The sequence below is a fragment of the Ochotona curzoniae genome, unplaced genomic scaffold (assembly GCF_017591425.1).
Source record: "Ochotona curzoniae isolate NIBS_2020 unplaced genomic scaffold, NIBS_Ocur_1.0 scaffold_2453, whole genome shotgun sequence".
Classification (NCBI taxonomy): Eukaryota; Metazoa; Chordata; class Mammalia; order Lagomorpha; family Ochotonidae; genus Ochotona; species Ochotona curzoniae.
In genome coordinates, this window is record NW_024467094.1 from 7,913,887 (window position 1) to 7,929,309 (window position 15,423).

The 15,423-nt window shown below is 60.6% G+C and overlaps 3 protein-coding genes across 6 annotated transcripts; all 3 read left to right on the plus strand.

The window, feature by feature from the left end:
* The first annotated feature begins 565 nt into the window (after positions 1 to 565).
* On the plus strand, positions 566 to 2,330 carry LOC121170511 (GABA type A receptor-associated protein). The gene is made up of 4 exons (XM_041001810.1): positions 566 to 783; positions 1,290 to 1,368; positions 1,477 to 1,595; positions 1,867 to 2,330. The coding sequence occupies exons 1-4, from the start codon at positions 694 to 696 to the stop codon at positions 1,930 to 1,932; spliced, it is 354 nt and encodes a 117-aa protein (XP_040857744.1). The 5' UTR covers positions 566 to 693; the 3' UTR covers positions 1,933 to 2,330.
* An 884-nt stretch (positions 2,331 to 3,214) lies between these two features.
* PHF23 (PHD finger protein 23) lies at positions 3,215 to 7,113 on the plus strand. 2 transcript variants are annotated; one of them, XM_041001029.1, is made up of 5 exons: positions 3,215 to 3,429; positions 4,918 to 4,949; positions 5,087 to 5,179; positions 5,869 to 6,505; positions 6,598 to 7,113. In XM_041001029.1, the coding sequence occupies exons 1-5, from the start codon at positions 3,396 to 3,398 to the stop codon at positions 6,810 to 6,812; spliced, it is 1,011 nt and encodes a 336-aa protein (XP_040856963.1). In that variant the 5' UTR covers positions 3,215 to 3,395; the 3' UTR covers positions 6,813 to 7,113. The 2 variants fall into 2 exon arrangements, with proteins under 2 accessions (XP_040856963.1, XP_040856961.1); XM_041001027.1 differs by having other exon boundaries at positions 3,217 to 3,429; positions 5,668 to 6,505.
* A 653-nt stretch (positions 7,114 to 7,766) lies between these two features.
* Positions 7,767 to 15,396, plus strand: DVL2 (dishevelled segment polarity protein 2). Of its 3 annotated transcripts, none has more exons than XM_041000329.1 (15): positions 7,767 to 8,219; positions 10,283 to 10,352; positions 11,012 to 11,157; positions 11,273 to 11,382; positions 11,479 to 11,614; positions 11,710 to 11,800; positions 11,916 to 11,985; positions 12,077 to 12,216; positions 12,300 to 12,376; positions 12,853 to 12,920; positions 13,038 to 13,166; positions 13,272 to 13,403; positions 13,540 to 13,719; positions 14,051 to 14,269; positions 14,387 to 15,396. In XM_041000329.1, exons 1-15 carry the CDS (start codon positions 8,026 to 8,028, stop codon positions 14,827 to 14,829), a joined length of 2,205 nt encoding a protein of 734 aa, XP_040856263.1. In that variant the 5' UTR covers positions 7,767 to 8,025; the 3' UTR covers positions 14,830 to 15,396. The 3 variants fall into 3 exon arrangements, with proteins under 3 accessions (XP_040856263.1, XP_040856265.1, XP_040856264.1); XM_041000331.1 differs by having other exon boundaries at positions 7,968 to 8,219; positions 11,273 to 11,419; positions 11,510 to 11,614; ... (1 more) ...; positions 13,280 to 13,403; positions 13,540 to 13,707; XM_041000330.1 differs by having other exon boundaries at positions 7,968 to 8,219; positions 11,291 to 11,382.
* Positions 15,397 to 15,423: the final 27 nt, after the last annotated feature.

A 15,423-nucleotide genomic window follows, 5' to 3' on the forward strand; every position in this document is an offset into this window, starting at 1 on the left:
TCGCCGGGATCACATGATTTTACAGTCGCGAGTCCCGAAGGTGTTCCTCCGCCTGGCACAGTCCTGCATCTCGCCCCTCCTTTCTAGTCCCTGTCGGACCTCAGTGCTGCGGCTCCCACGTGTCGGACGTCTAGCCAACGTCTGTTTCTATTCTTCCATTCGTTTGCAGAAACTAATCCCCGCTGTTGGGGCACTACTTTGTTTTGGTGTCAACCACCGCTTTTTGCGTAGCGACGCGTTTCGGGAATAGCCCTGTAATCTTGGGCTACCTCCGAAAAGAACATTTGCAGAATGTAGTATCGCATCCTAGGACCGTCTCCTACGGCCCTTCTCCCCCGGCTCCCGAGAGGGGCCGGCGGGGAGTGGGTTTTGAGGACCGCCCACAGCAGTGGAAGCCGCCGCTCCGCTGCGTCGCCTGCGCAGCTCGCCGATCCCGGAGCGATTGCGCCGCTGGCGCGAGGGGCGGGCGGTGGGTGGCGCTACGCCAGCTGCGTGACGCCGCTGAGCTAGTGGCGCAGCCGAGCGGCCGGGGCGGCCCTGGCGGTCGGGGGCGGGGTTGGTGAATAGGGAAGTGGCGCAAGTGCGGGATCGCTCCGCCGAGTCGGCCGCGCGTCGCCTCTGTCGCCGCCGCCCCCGTCCCGGCCCCCCCGGGTTCCCTCAGCCCCAGCCCGGTCCAGCCCGGTTCCCGGGAGGATGAAGTTCGTATACAAGGAGGAGCATCCGTTCGAGAAACGGCGCTCTGAGGGCGAGAAGATCAGAAAGAAATACCCGGACCGGGTGCCGGTGAGGACGCTGGCAAGGGCCGCGGCGGGGGGCGCTGGCGCTGACGCCACACTCCGGGCACACTACCGGCTGAGGCGGGGTGGGAGCCAGCCTCAAACTCTTGGTCCTGGGTCCGGGAGTACGAGGAGTGGGCTGGTGATGTTAGAACTGGTAGTGAGAAGACGTGCGATGGGAGAGAGAGAAAAAAACAACGCTTGGAGCTCAGGGGAGTAGAGTCAGCAGTGGGGTGGACAGCCCGAGGCCCCGCCGCCAGCGGGCTGGGTTGGCGAGGAGTCTGCGCGAGTCCGCCTGCCATCAGAGTTGTTTATGACGCCGCCCTCGGCGGGCTCGGCCTGTTTGTCGCGAGCGCAGGCCGGTGGGCTCGGATCTCTGGACTATCGACTGCATCGCCTGGACCGAGACAAAAGAGGACTGATCCTGGCCGAGGTCCTGCCAGACCCGCCAGCTGAGTCTCTGACAGGTTGCAAAAGGGGCTGCCTTTTTCACATCTCATTTCCCTTCATCAGGTGATAGTAGAAAAGGCTCCCAAAGCCCGGATAGGAGACCTGGACAAGAAGAAGTACCTGGTGCCTTCTGACCTCACAGGTGGGAGCCTGGCAGCCCTCGGCCCCTCTTTTGGGTGGGTGGGTGGGGGTGCAGTGTCCTAGCAGCTGTTCTGAGGGCTCCCCTGTCCCCATTCCGTGTCTTTGGTAGTCGGTCAGTTCTACTTCCTGATCCGGAAGCGAATTCATCTCCGAGCTGAGGATGCCTTGTTTTTCTTTGTCAACAATGTCATTCCACCCACCAGTGCCACGATGGGTCAGCTCTACCAGGTACCGTGTGACTCAGGAGGAGTGGGGGGCGGGGCAGGTGTTGGGGCGTCCCAGAGGAGGTGGGGGCACGGGGACTGTGTCAGGTCAGCAGCTGTGGGGTAGCTGCCTGGGCTGGGGGTGGGACAGTGAAGGGGGACTAGAGAGCCGCGCTGACCAGGACTTGCTGGCTTAGGGGGCGCGGGGAGGTGGGCTTGAGAAAGAATGGCTCTTGAAGAATGCGGGGAGTGGGCTCCATTAGGTAATCTGAGCCCTTTCCCACTTGCACCCCCAGGAGCACCACGAGGAGGACTTCTTTCTGTACATTGCCTACAGCGATGAAAGTGTCTACGGTCTGTGAAGCTGCTGCCCCTGAGGCGGGGGAGCCCCGTCCTACAGCGAAAGGGCCGGTCCACCCTCCTTGACCACCTGGTCCTGCTCCGGCGCCAGCACCGCCTCCCTCCTGGGGACCCACACTTGATGTCGCGGCCTTCCCTGTGATGGCGGAAGGCCTCTTGCCCCCTCTTCCTCTCCTCTTTCCTCTCCCCCATTCTGCTCCAGACCTCCCGATCGTCCATCTCTGTCGCACCCGCCCAACTCTTGTTTTGGTTTCTGTTCCCTAAAACTGCTCAAGGGGTTAAGGACGCAACAATTCCTTCCATCCAGCACCTTCTTTTTCGGGGGTAGGTGGAAGGGACTGAGATTGTAGCAAGTGGGGGAGGGAGATAGGAGGCACATCAATAAAGAGGAAACCACCGAGCTGGACTTTGCCGTGTGTTGCTCCCGCCACCCCTACGTTTTGATTGTGGTTTAACTGGTGGGGAAAGGAGAGGAATGGATGTGTGGGGAGGGTAGAGGTGTGTTTCAATTGATTATGTGGATGTTGGACTCCCCTTGTGTTGCGATGGATGATGCCCTGCTAGGATTTTAGGAAACTGGTTTTCAGACACGGGTGGGCTGGGTCATAAATGCCGGTTCTCACTAGCTGCTAGAGAAAACATAGAAGTAAGAGCTGTAGATAAACATGTCTAAGTTTGCCATAACCTGGATAAAAAGAGATTTTCGCGAATGAGAGCTGATGAAAGGATTGTCCTCAGGGGCCCATCCCTTGGCCAGGCGCGGTGTGGGCCTGCAGCATTCCAGGGAGCGGGATTCCAGGGACGGCGCCTTTATCAACGGGAGGACTGCAACTCCCACCAGCCACTTCTCCGCCTAGCCGGAAGCGGGGCGGTCCCTGAGGGATAAAGAAGATGCAGATTGAGGCTGTATGGTGGCCGAGAGTTCTAATCCCTTCTTCCTCCTCTTTCTTCGTCCCGCCCAGCCTACATTTCCCAGCAGCCTGCGCGCGCTCTTCCGCCCTACCTTCTTGCTCCCATTCTCCCCGCCACTCCCCGGGAGGGAGGAGAGCGGTCTAGTGCGCCTGCGCCTGTCTGAGCGTTGATGGGAACTGAAGTTCCGAAGGCTCACACACTTCCCTGCCCGCTGTTCCCACACGGACTACAAATCCCGGAGCGCCCTGCGCGTGGGCGCCGGCGGGGAGACGGCGGCGGGGGGGGAGGCCGCAGAAGAGAGGGAGGGTGGAGGGAGGAGAGAGGGGGAGGAGGGAGCAGGCGGCCGGCGGCGCGGGGGGAGGGGGCCCGGTCCGGGAGTGCGGGAGGCTGTGGGAGAGGGAGGCGGCGGCAGCGGCTAGCGGACTCAAGTCTCCACCGGGCTGAGGCGGACACTCGTGTGGCGCGAGGCGTAGAAGCACCGAGCACCAGAGGCGGCACCGGGATCCCCAGCTCAGGGGAGGGGGCCGCCGGACCGGGAGGAGGGGAGGGGGCGATGCTGGAAGCCATGGCGGAGCCCAGTCCCGAAGGTGAGCTCTCGACCGGCACGGAGCACCGAGCCGGTGGGGTGGGGGCGGCCGAGGAATCCATTGGCAAACTTGGAGGTCTAGCCCCCGGTACCCGGCGAGGGAGTACCGGGAAGGGTCGGGGGCCTAGCCCTGGAGGTGGGAGAGCGATGAGTTGAGAGACCTTGGAGAAAGGAGTGGGAGCCTGGGGTGGGTAGTTGGAGATCGGGCACCGTGTGTGTGTGTGGGGCGGGGGGGACAGGCGGACGGGCTCCGGTAGGAGCTGGGAGCCCGAGCTCCGGGGGGGCTCAGGGGCCGAAGGGGCCTCCGCCTGCTTGGGGCCCCGGAGCTGGGTGGGAGGTGGTGTGTGTGTGTGGTGTGGGGGGGAAGACCTGGGGCCGGAGAGTTGCTGAGGAGGGCGGCGGTGGAGGACTGCGTGAGGGGCCGCGAGTTGGCCGAGGTGGGGGAGTTTGTGGCGGCGGTGCCCGAGCTCCCTGTAGTTGCCGCCCGAGAGTGTCGGAGGGGCGGGCAGGTAGTTGTAGGGGGGCAGAGGGGGTCTGGGTATTGTCTGCGTGAGAGGGACCTTGTGCCGGGCTAGTTGCGAGGAGAGCGAGCTCTGGGTAGTTGTAGGGGGCGGCGGGGCGGGGTGCGGGGGGAGGGGGCTGGAGTTGCGGGGTCCGCGGCGCGGTGACTTGGTGAGTCCGGGGACGGAGAGGCGAGGCCCGGGGGGCCGGCGGCGGCCGGAGGGAGCTCGGAACAGGGCCCGGGGGCCCGGCGGGGAGCCCTTGGAGCTCGAGACGGGGAGGGGCCAAAGCCCCGGATGGGGGCGGAGGGACGGCGAAATTGTGGGGAGCGCGGTACTGGGGAGGGGGGGCAGGTGGGGCCGCGGCCGGGCGAGAGCGCAGGGGTCTGTCCCGGCCGCCAAGTCGGGGCTGGCGCCTACAGGGCAAGCCTCTGTGAGTGTGTGTTTGGGGTGAGGGGCGCGCCGGGCCGCGTGCTCGAGTGCATGGAGCCGGAGGGCGGGGAGCGGCTCAGCGTGGTCATCCTGGAGCCTGGGGGGCCGCCCGAGGGCTGGCGTGGTCCTCGGGGGCTCCACGGCCAGCAGAGCGCGGCCGAACGGGGACTCGGGCTCTGGGTGCGTGTGAAGGACGGGGCGGGCGGCGGCCGGGACTGGGGGTGCCCCCCGAGAGCGGCGCGGCGGGGTGGGGCGCTGGCAGATCGGAGTAGACGGGAGTCCGGAGAAACCGTGAGCGTCGGGTGTGTGCGGGGGTGCGGGGCTCCCGGGCCTCCCGTGGGGGGGAAGGGGAGCGCTATAGCGAGGCCGGCGAGGGCGCCGCGCCCAGGCTCCGCCTCTCCTGGGGCGGAAGGGGGAGCAGGGGCGGGTCCAACCCAGCTGGGGGCCCTCCTGTCCCGCCCCGGGACCTGGGAGAGGAGTGGGGCTCATTTCCGAGGGTTCTAGGTGTGGAGTTCCCACGGACTGTTGGCTTGACTCAGCTTTTCTTGCTTCCACAGATCCACCTCCGACTCTAAAGCCAGAGACCCAGGTGAGCCGTGCTTTTCCTTTTGAGGATCGGGATCCCTGACAACATCTCAACCCCCTTTTCCTTACTTTAGGGGTTGTCTTTGGGGAATGAGCCCCTCCGACTGGGCTTCCATGTCGTTCACCTTTCCTTCCTTTCAGCCCCCAGAGAAACGGCGGAGGACAATTGAGGATTTCAACAAGTTCTGCAGTTTTGTGTTAGCCTATGCTGGCTACATCCCCCCTAGCAAAGAGGTATGGCCCACTGAGACTGGCGTCCTGGGACTGTTAAAGGGGGGGCTGTTGTACAGAGAGCATTACTTTTTTGAGGAGAAACTTACTGGAAATGCTGTGTTTCTGAGAATCCTGGAAGCACTTGGGGTTGGTGGAGTAGCAGGATAGTTGATGCACCTGGAAGCTATGGGGCGGGATGATGGATTTCTGAATGGTTGGACTTCGGTTGATGAAAGGTGATGCTGAGTAAGTTTCAGGAAGCTCCAAGTGGTAACAAAGGAAGCTATACAGGAATGCCTGCAGGGGACACAGTGTTCCCAAGGCTTAGCCTGAGAACGGCAGGGGAAATGCAACAGCAGCAGGGTGATGTGCGGGACAGTGTGGCCATGGCCCTGAGCTTCTAGGTGGTGGGGTTGGTGTGTGCTGAGGCCTCCCTCAGGCTGAGCTTGCAGAGGGGCCAAGGGACCCCCCAGGGCTCCTGCTGACCATGGTCTCTTGGTCCTTTGAAGGAAAGTGACTGGCCAGCCTCAGGTTCCAGCTCTCCTCTGCGAGGCGAGAGCGCAGCTGACAGTGATGGCTGGGACTCAGCTCCCTCTGATCTGCGGACCATTCAGACCTTTGTTAAGAAAGCCAAGTCATCCAAGAGGAGGGCAGCTCAAGCAGGGCCCACGCAGCCCGGACCCCCAAGGTCGGCTTTCTCTCGCCTGCAGGCCCCTGACAGCGCCGCCCTGCTGGAGAAGATGAAGCTCAAGGACTCCCTGTTTGACCTGGATGGGCCCAAAGTGGCGTCACCCCTTTCCCCCAGCTCCCTGACCCATGCTTCCCGGCCCCCCGCTGCGCTCACCCCTGTGCCCCTTTCCCAGGGCGACCTCCCCCAGCCTCCTCGAAAGAAGGACCGAAAGAACCGCAAGCTGGGGCCGGGTGGGGGGGCTGGCTTTGGGGTGCTCCGGAGGCCTCGACCCACCCCTGGGGATGGGGAGAAGAGGTCTCGGATCAAGAAAAGCAAGAAGCGGAAGTTGAAAAAGGCAGAGCGGGGAGACAGACCCCCTCCTCCTGGGCCTCCCCGGGCACCCCCCAGTGACACAGACTCTGAGGAGGAGGAGGAGGAAGAAGAGGAGGAGGAGGAGGAGGAGATGTCCATAGTGGTGGGGGATGAAGCCCCAGCCCCTGTGCCCCCCACGCCCTCAGAGGCTCCCCGGCCACCCGCCACAGTGCCCCCAGAAGGCGCCCCGCCAGCAGACAGGGAGAGCAAGGAAGTGGGCAGCACGGAGACAAGCCAGGATGGGGACGCCAGCTCCAGCGAAGGCGAGATGCGAGTCATGGATGAGGACATCATGGTCGAATCAGGTAAGAGACCGGGGGTGGGCTGCCCAAGGACCACCGCGATGTTGGGTGTGGTGGTGCAGGCTGAAGATGACTCCAACCCTCCTCCTTCCCAGGTGACGACTCATGGGATCTCATCACATGTTACTGCCGGAAGCCCTTTGCCGGGCGGCCCATGATCGAGTGCAGCCTGTGCGGCACATGGATCCACCTGTCCTGCGCCAAGATCAAAAAGACCAATGTCCCCGACTTCTTCTATTGCCAGAAATGCAAGGAACTGCGGCCTGAGGCGCGGCGGTTAGGGGGTCTCCCCAAGTCTGGGGAACCCTGACATCACCACCTCCAGGCTGGAACCTGCAGTGGCGAAGCCCCCCGCCCTGGGGAAGGGAGCTTGGGGTCCTCCTGAAGGAACCCCCTCTCCCCTGGAGTGGAGATACTGTCAGTACTCCATGGGAGGCTGGCTTGGCAACGAGCGGTCCCTGTTCCCACCCTCTCCTTCCCCCCAGTCTGTGGAGTTAAACCTCGACATTGCAGTTGGATGTGGGGGAGACTGTGTGGGCCCCCTGCCACCTCACTTTCTGGGCCTGGGATGGAATGGGACAGTTGTCTATAAAACTCTAGTTGTAAATATAGCATTCCCCTCCCTCATCTTTGATTTTACTCCCAATTTTCTTCTACACCGGTTGTACTTTAAATTTGGACTTCCTCTTTTGAGCGAGGCAGCTCAGAGGTGGAGTAACGAGAGCCTGGCCAAGCAAGGAAGGCAAGCAGAAAGGCGGTGGGTCTCCCCTGCCTCGCGCTCAGCGCTGGCCAGCTGTTTGTGCAGACAGCCTGCGTGTTGTAAATAAAGCAGAGTGGGCGCTTTCGTGTTTATAGCCCTCACTGACTGTCCCTGCCTGGGAGGGGGGCGCTGGAGAAGCTGCCCGAAGACCCCAGCTCTCCCTCTGGAGGAGCACCCGCATCCAGTGGTCAGCCCAGGCACCCCACCGCCTTTAACCCTCCCGCTGCGGTCTGGACCCGCCAGGCTCCCCGCCCTCAGCTCCCTCTTGCTGCTCCCGCCTGGGGGCCGGTCCCCCGCTCTGCCGGGGGCAGCACCCCTCTCTGGGCCCGCCGTGTCGGGGTCACCCCCGGTGGGGAGCACACTTTGGGGGCGGATCGGCGTAGAGCTGGGAAACCGTTGCTGAAGGCAGGGATCACGTGGAGGGGGCGCTGGGAGGAGCGGGGGCGGTCACGTGACGGTGGAGTGGTCACGTGGTGGGGCGGGGATAGGTGGGCGGGCTCGGGCCACGTGACATGGGGAGAGGTGGGCGGGGCGGGCGCTGGCGACGTCGGCTGCGGCGCGCGGTGGCCGAGTCGGCGGCTCTGGGGCGCATCCCGCGGCCCGCTCGCCGCCCGCCCGCCCTGTGCCCTCCGCCGTCCCCGCGCTCCGTCCCGCCGAGCCGGGGCCTGTCCGCGCTCCTGTCGGCTCGCCAGGCGTGCGCAGGCGCAGCGGGGGAGAGCCCCGCCGGGTGGGCGGCGGACCCCGGGCGCGCGCGGGCGAGACCATGGCGGGCAGCAGCACGGGGGGCGGTGGTGTCGGGGAGACGAAGGTGATTTACCACCTGGACGAGGAGGAGACTCCCTACCTGGTGAAGATCCCAGTCCCCGCCGAGCGCATCACCCTAGGAGATTTCAAGAGCGTGCTGCAGCGGCCCGCGGGCGCCAAGTACTTTTTCAAATCTATGGATCAGGATTTCGGGTGAGCGCGCGGCCTAAGTCGGGGGGCTCTGTGCCCGGTGGATGGAGCGTTATGGAGGGGGGTGTGCACGGGATCAGCTCGGGGCCATCCTGGGCTTGTGTGGCCTGTGAGGGAGCAGATTGGCCGTCCCGGGACAGACAAGGTTAGCTTGGGCAGAGAGCGGCACAGGGACAAAGTGGATTATTAGATGGTGCTGTGTGGGATGGGTGCGGGCACCCAGACGTGTTGGTGTGTGTGGGCGGGAGGCGGGGGGAGTCGGGACTGTGCCGGGCGAGATGGGTCCTGCAGCACACAGGTTAGGTGAAATAGCCTGGAATCTCTTGACGTGGACTGGGCTACACTGGTGCAGTTTGGGACATTCTAGAACAGATCAGAATTGTTTGGGGAGCAGGAGGGTGGACATTGGAGTGTATATTCATGCGAAAAAAAGGAAAAAATGTTGAGATGGTATAGGCTGTCTCGGAGTAGGTTATCCTTGGCTGACTTGGGTCATTCCAGACCCCATAAGGTTTTCCTGGTTAATTCTGATTTTTTTTTTCTTCAGGCCAGACATGGCCATTGGGGCACACAGTACAGAGCAAGTAAGGCTGTTGGGGCCTTGGCTGATACCAACAGCTGTGTTGGGATATTCTGGTCTGGACTGGTGCAGAACAGCTTGGGTCATCCTGGGGTAATTTGGAATTTCCTGGGCTCTACAGGGGCCGGTGCATACGAACCCTTTTGGTTTTTCTTGCTGTGGGGGATGACCTCTCTTGAGGCTTGGCTCTCCATGCTTTGGAAAGTAGGCTGCATGGTTTGTTGGGATAGCTTGAGTCCTAGGACCGTGCGACCAAGTGGACTCTGCCTGGAGAGAGTACCCACCAACTTGGGAGGTACCCTGGATTTCAGTCGAGGCTCTGCTGTTTGTCAGCGGTTGAGTTTACTTTTCGCATGTACAGACTGAACTGCTTAGTTCATGGACTTGGCATTCAGTGGACCCTGGGGCCAGATTCATTGTTCTCCTTGGCGTTGAGGCCAACAGGTGATGGCATGGAGTGGGCCACGCTGTGCTGAGATGCCTTACATCGGGAGGAATGCTGATTGTACTGGCCAGGCTGTGTGAGCACATTAAAAACCAGTGTATTAATTCGGCATATATAGGCATATTCACCGTAAGTATAGGCATAATAAGGCTCACTGCAGAACCTTATTAGGCGGAAGGGTTAATCTGACAAGATGTCATGATTTTAGGGTGAGGGATGGTGTGTGTGTGTGTGTGTGTGTGTGTGTGTTAGAAACAGGGAAGGAAGGAGGAGAAGGGAGAGGGGAGAAATCAAAGAATCATACTGCTCACATATTTATTTGTTTAGTCAACAAGTGTTTGTTAATGCCTGTCAGGTGCCTCACTGTGTGGCCAGGATATGGTGTGTAACAGACTGGGTGTCACTGGTAGAAGGGGGTGTGTGCAGGTCCAGTCCACTACGAGAGGTGGTGGCCCAACTCTGGAACCGTCAGAGCCAACAGCTTTTTGGTGCAGTTGTGTCCCAGGTGAGGCCCAGGGGACTGTTAAGCCTGGCTTCCCCCTTGCTTTGAGCTCAGCCTAATGAGATAATGTCGGTTGCTCTAATGAGTGTTTTCACCCCAACAAAGATGGCACGGCCAGACAGTTCTCCCAAAATGGATCAGAAAAAGACTGAAGGAAAGTGGGAGAGAAGAGGCTTGTATGATGACTGTAGCCTTTTGGGGGAAAGGCATATAAGGAACAGCAAAGAGTTTGGGGACAGCCGCTGGTGAGGCGCCTGTGTTACGTACTTTGGGCGACTGGGTAAGCGTCACTGTTGGCCTTTGAGTTAAGACTCTGGAAGTGTTAGGGGCAGCGTCACACTTGAGGGTGAGTAGGGACAGATGAGAGGCAAAATAGGGAGAGGGACTTGAATGTGGAGGTCTCTTAGGGCATGGGAGCAGGTTTTTTCTGGAGGAGAAGCGTCATTGAGCTGGATGAAGACTGGAAGTAACTGTGGGTGGGAATGGAGGTTTTGGGGGAGGCTGGCTTGGCCTCACTGACCTCTCCTGTCCCTCGGCAGGGTGGTGAAGGAAGAAATTTCAGATGACAATGCCCGCCTGCCCTGCTTCAATGGAAGGGTGGTGTCCTGGGTAAGGGCCCTGTCTCTTCCACCTCCCCTGGCTATCCCAAGCCTCAGTCTATGTCCGCCCCACCAGTCCTTGGAGGCCCCAGCTCTCTGACATAAGAGGACTTGAAAATTTATACTATAAAAATGAAGCCTGGGCTTCCAGGTTTTTGTTTGTTTTTGGCACCAAAATAAAGTTCAGTCTTTTTAAAAGTTTGAGAGCAGTGGAAAAAGATCAATTAATTAAAAAATGCAATTTTGAGAGCAGAGATCTCCCATCTGTTAGTTCATTCCTCAAATGCTGACCATGGCTTTGGTTGAGCCCGGCGCAAGCTGGGGACTCAATGCAGGTCTCTCCAGCATGGGGTGCAAGGACTCTAGTATTTGAGCCGTTGTCCGGCATTCCCAGGAGCCACAGGCTGGTACTGAACCATGATGCTTTGATACAGGACGCAGGCAGTCTAACTGCCAGGTCAAGCCTCGCCCCCTCCCCTACACCCACCCACCCTAACTTGTCTTTTAATTCCCTTTTCCCTGCACTTTTTGCAGCCCCCCTTGTGCTTGCTACTGTTCTCTGGGGCCTTTTCCCTGTTCCATGAAACCCCATCCACTTTGTCTCCCTGACTCCATTTCTTAATGTCTGTCTCCCGACTGAGCCACACATTGTCATGTACACCTGTCTAGCTGGTGTCATCAGAGACCCCCCAACATGAGGTGGCCCCTCCAGCCCATGAGCCTCGGACAGAACTGGCACCTCCACCCCCACCGTTACCTCCCCTGCCACCAGAAAGGACCAGTGGTATCGGGGACTCCAGGCCTCCATCCTTCCAGTGAGTTCTCAGGGTTCTTGAGAGCAGGGAAGGGCAAGAGTGGAGACCCCTGGGCAAGGATGAGGCAAGGCCAGGGAGCCCTGTTGTGACGTGCGTGGGGCCTCCATCCCTCCAGCCCCAATGTATCAAGCAGCCATGAAAACCTGGAGCCTGAGACGGAAACGGAGTCAGTGGTGTCACTGAGGCGGGAGAGGCCTCGCAGGAGAGACAGCAGTGAGCATGGCGGTGAGGAAGGCCAGGCCCTGGAGGAGGCTGGGCAGGGGTGGGCCCCGGGTGGGGGCAGGGTAACCTGATGCCTGAGGGTCCTGTGTTCCTGCTCAGTGGGGGGCCACAGGCCCAGCGGCCCCTCTAGGCTGGACCACCACCTGGCTGGGTACGAGAGCTCCTCTACCCTCATGACCAGCGAGCTAGAGAGTACCAGCCTCGGGGACTCGGACGAGGATGACACCATGAGCAGGTATGACCCCACATGACAGCCCCTAGCACTCTGCCCCCCACCTCCCCAGACCACGGGGGGCCCACAAAGTCTTCCTCTTCCCACTGTCGTGGCAGATTCAGCAGTTCCACTGAGCAGAGCAGTGCCTCCCGCCTCCTCAAGCGCCACCGGCGGCGGAGGAAACAGCGGCCACCGCGCATGGAGAGGGTAAGGGGCTTCCCATGGGATGGCCAGGGCTGGGTGACATGCGTGGGAACCCCAGGGCTTCCCCCTTGGGTGTTAGTAGGACAGTTCCCAGCTCCTCCTGCTTTTCCCACCACAGACCTCATCCTTCAGCAGCGTCACAGACTCCACCATGTCACTCAACATCATCACCGTCACACTCAACATGGGTACGGGGTGGGGTCTGGGGCTGACGGGTGGGCAGGGCCCAGGCTCTAGGTTCTCGCAGACTCCCCGCGTTCACCTCAGCTCCCTCCACAGAGAAGTACAACTTCTTGGGAATCTCCATTGTGGGCCAAAGCAATGAGCGGGGCGATGGCGGCATCTACATTGGCTCCATCATGAAGGGCGGTGCTGTGGCAGCTGATGGACGCATAGAGCCGGGGGACATGCTCCTGCAGGTGAGTGGAGGGGCAAGCAGGGGGCATGGCCAGGGCTGTCCAACTCCCAGGGCTCTGACCCAACCCCTCCCACTGGCTTCCAGGTGAATGACATGAACTTCGAGAACATGAGCAACGATGACGCCGTGCGGGTCCTGAGGGACATCGTGCACAAGCCTGGGTGAGCCTTGGCACTGGCCCCAGTGCCCTGTCCCCTTGTCTCTGCTCCTTTACCTTCTGTTTGGTGAAGACAGATCCCTCCATGTACGTGAAACCAAAACACGTGATATGACATGACGTGTAAATTTGGAGGTCCCCACCATGTGACTCCTGAAATTCCAGATCGTACACATCCCTCTAGCTAGTCACTCTGTTGTCTTCCTTGGTCAATGGAAAAAGTCTGTTTCCCTTGAGCACGGTATCATCCCTGCCCACATCCTCTGACAAGGTGGGGTGTCCTGGGTGTGAGCTTGCCAAGTGTGCACTGGCTTGTCTCAGCCTTGTGCCTCCGGAGTCAGCTGTGTGGGTGAGTCAGCCCCCATCAAGGAACCTTTTACCCTCACCCCTTTACCCACTCCTGCCCCACGCCTCCACTCGCCTGAGGCCTCTGTCCCGCCCTGCCTGCCTGTCCCCTGACTGGCCATCTCTCCCCCACAGCCCCATCGTGCTGACCGTGGCCAAGTGTTGGGACCCCTCCCCGCAGGCCTATTTCACCCTCCCCCGAAGTGAGTGATGCGGGCCAGGGCAGGGAGGTGAAAGTGGGCTATAAACTTGGTCAGGGACCAGCCTGGCTTTGTGGGGGCTGAGACATGATGATCTTAGGGGTTCCCCCTATGTCTCAGATGAGCCCATCCAGCCAATCGACCCTGCTGCCTGGGTGTCACACTCTGCTGCGCTGACTGGCACTTTTCCGGCCTACCCGGGCTCCTCCTCTATGAGCACCATCACGTCTGGCCCTTCCCTGCCTGATGGTGAGCCCCTGCCCCACAAGGTTGTCTGGCAGCTGCCTCCCCTCTGCTCTGCACCTAGTGGGGGTGCAGATCCTACCCCGATTCCTCCATCCTCTGCTTTGGCAGGCTGTGAGGGTCGGGGGCTCTCGATCCACACGGACATGGCATCTGTGACCAAGGCCATGGCAGCTCCTGAGTCTGGGTTAGAAGTCCGTGACCGCATGTGGCTCAAGATTACCATCCCCAACGCCTTTCTGGGTATGCTGGGGCTGTGGGCGGGAAGCATGAGAAGGTGAGGAGGAGAGGGAGATCATAGCCAAGTGTGGGCCAGGCAGGGTGAGGTTGGGAGTGGTGCAGAGAGCTTGAAGCCGTCTTCTCTTGTGACTGACCCCAGGCTCGGACGTGGTCGACTGGCTCTACCATCACGTGGAGGGCTTTCCCGAGCGGCGTGAGGCCCGCAAGTATGCCAGCGGGCTCCTCAAGGCCGGTCTGATCCGGCACACCGTGAACAAGATCACCTTCTCTGAGCAGTGCTATTACGTCTTCGGAGACCTCAGTGGTGGCTGTGAGAGTTGTAAGTCGCTCTGCCCACTGCCTCGCCTGGCCTCCCTGCCCAGGCTGAGCTCAACATTGCAGCCGGGACTGCTGCAGTTGGTGTGTGTCCTACACTGGCCAAGGATGGGACTGACGTCCACTCACTCATGTTAGCTATGTAGCTGGGGCCACCCCTCCTTCATCCCACAGGAGCTCCCAGGCCATCAGGGGCCCTGGCTGTGCCCCATCACTTTCCATCTCCATCACTTTTGGTTCTGGCAGGTGTGGTTTGCAGTGGACAGGCCTGTTCAGCATTCTGGGGTCCAGGCCTCCTGCAGTGGTGACTTCTCATCCCCCACCTTGTCTTCCAGACCTGGTCAACCTGTCTCTGAATGACAATGATGGCTCAAGTGGGGCATCAGACCAGGACACCCTGGCTCCTCTGCCTGGGGCCACCCCTTGGCCCCTGCTCCCCACCTTCTCCTACCAGTATCCAGCACCACACCCCTACAGCCCCCAGCCCCCACCCTACCATGAGCTTTCATCCTACACGTATGGCGGGGGCAGTGCCAGCAGCCAGCACAGTGAGGGTAAGTCAGCCACCTGAGACCAACGCCTCCAGGGTCAGGGTGGGCAGAAGAGCTGGGGCAGAGGCCTGCCAGAGGCTGCTAACCTTGGGCTTAGGCATGCCACTCTTCTTCCCACAGGGAGCCGGAGCAGTGGGTCTACACGAAGCGATGGGGGTGCTGGGCGCACAGGGAGGCCCGAGGAGCGGGCCCCCGAGTCCAAGTCTGGCAGTGGCAGTGAGTCTGAGCCCTCCAGCCGGGGGGGCAGCCTTCGGCGGGGTGGGGAACCTGGTGGTACTGGTGATGGGGGTCCCCCTCCTTCCAGGGGCTCCACAGGGGGTGCTTCCAATCTCCGAGCCCACCCTGGACTCCATCCCTATGGACCACCTCCTGGCATGGCCCTCCCATATAATCCCATGATGGTGGTCATGATGCCCCCACCTCCAGTCCCTCCTACAGTGCAGCCCCCCGGAGCTCCTCCGGTCCGAGACCTGGGTTCTGTGCCCCCAGAACTGACAGCCAGTCGCCAGAGCTTCCACATGGCCATGGGCAACCCCAGTGAGTTCTTTGTGGACGTCATGTAGCACCCCCGATACAGGGCCATGGCTGGACTCCTCGGTGCTCCCGCTGTTACCTGGCGGCCTGCCAGCCATGTGCTCCTTACTCCCCTTGGTGCCTGGGCTTGGCCTGCCTGGTGGCTGTAGCCCACCCACAATCTTTTCCACTGTGACTTTCACCAGCAGTGCCTAGTTCCTCCCCCTACCCTCAGGGGGTAGATAAGGGACCTTTGGTTACTTTTAGCTTTATTATTTTTTTTAACAAATCTTTTTGGGGGTTAAAATGTACTTTGTTACATTTTGGAGAATATTTTTTTAATAGACATGTTCTTTTTTTATATGAAGAATTTCTACTTCCTGGGCTCTTTCTCTGCTCCCACCAGAATGTGGCCATCTTCGGTCCCCCAGTTGGCTCTGCCTTCTGCAGGATGGGGAGTGGTCCATGGTACCCTGGTGGGGGGATTGGGTCCCCCCCAGACAACAGGCCCAGGAATCCAACTTGGTATCTAGGGGGGTCCCATGTAGCTGCCTTTGTTACTCTATTTATTTTAGTCACTTGCATAAAACACTAAATAAAGCAATAGAGGCAAACTCCCCAGGTCCCAGACTGCTTTCTTTGGG

Coding starts and splice junctions, on each gene's coding strand:
- PHF23 (XM_041001027.1), top strand. CDS start 3,396: ATGCTGGAAGCCATGGCGGAGCCCAGTCCCGAAG. Junction 4,950..5,086: donor CTCTAAAGCCAGAGACCCAG/GTGAGCCGTGCT, acceptor CCTTCCTTTCAG/CCCCCAGAGAAACGGCGGAG. Junction 6,506..6,597: donor GGACATCATGGTCGAATCAG/GTAAGAGACCGG, acceptor CCTCCTTCCCAG/GTGACGACTCATGGGATCTC.
- LOC121170511 (XM_041001810.1), top strand. CDS start 694: ATGAAGTTCGTATACAAGGAGGAGCATCCGTTCGAGAAACGGCGCTCT. Junction 784..1,289: donor AATACCCGGACCGGGTGCCG/GTGAGGACGCTG, acceptor TCCCTTCATCAG/GTGATAGTAGAAAAGGCTCC. Junction 1,596..1,866: donor CGATGGGTCAGCTCTACCAG/GTACCGTGTGAC, acceptor TTGCACCCCCAG/GAGCACCACGAGGAGGACTT.
- DVL2 (XM_041000331.1), top strand. CDS start 8,026: ATGGCGGGCAGCAGCACGGGGGGCGGTGGTGTCGGGGAGACGAAGGTG. Junction 13,187..13,279: donor GTGAGCCCCTGCCCCACAAG/GTTGTCTGGCAG, acceptor GCAGGCTGTGAG/GGTCGGGGGCTCTCGATCCA. Junction 14,270..14,386: donor CAGCAGCCAGCACAGTGAGG/GTAAGTCAGCCA, acceptor TTCTTCCCACAG/GGAGCCGGAGCAGTGGGTCT.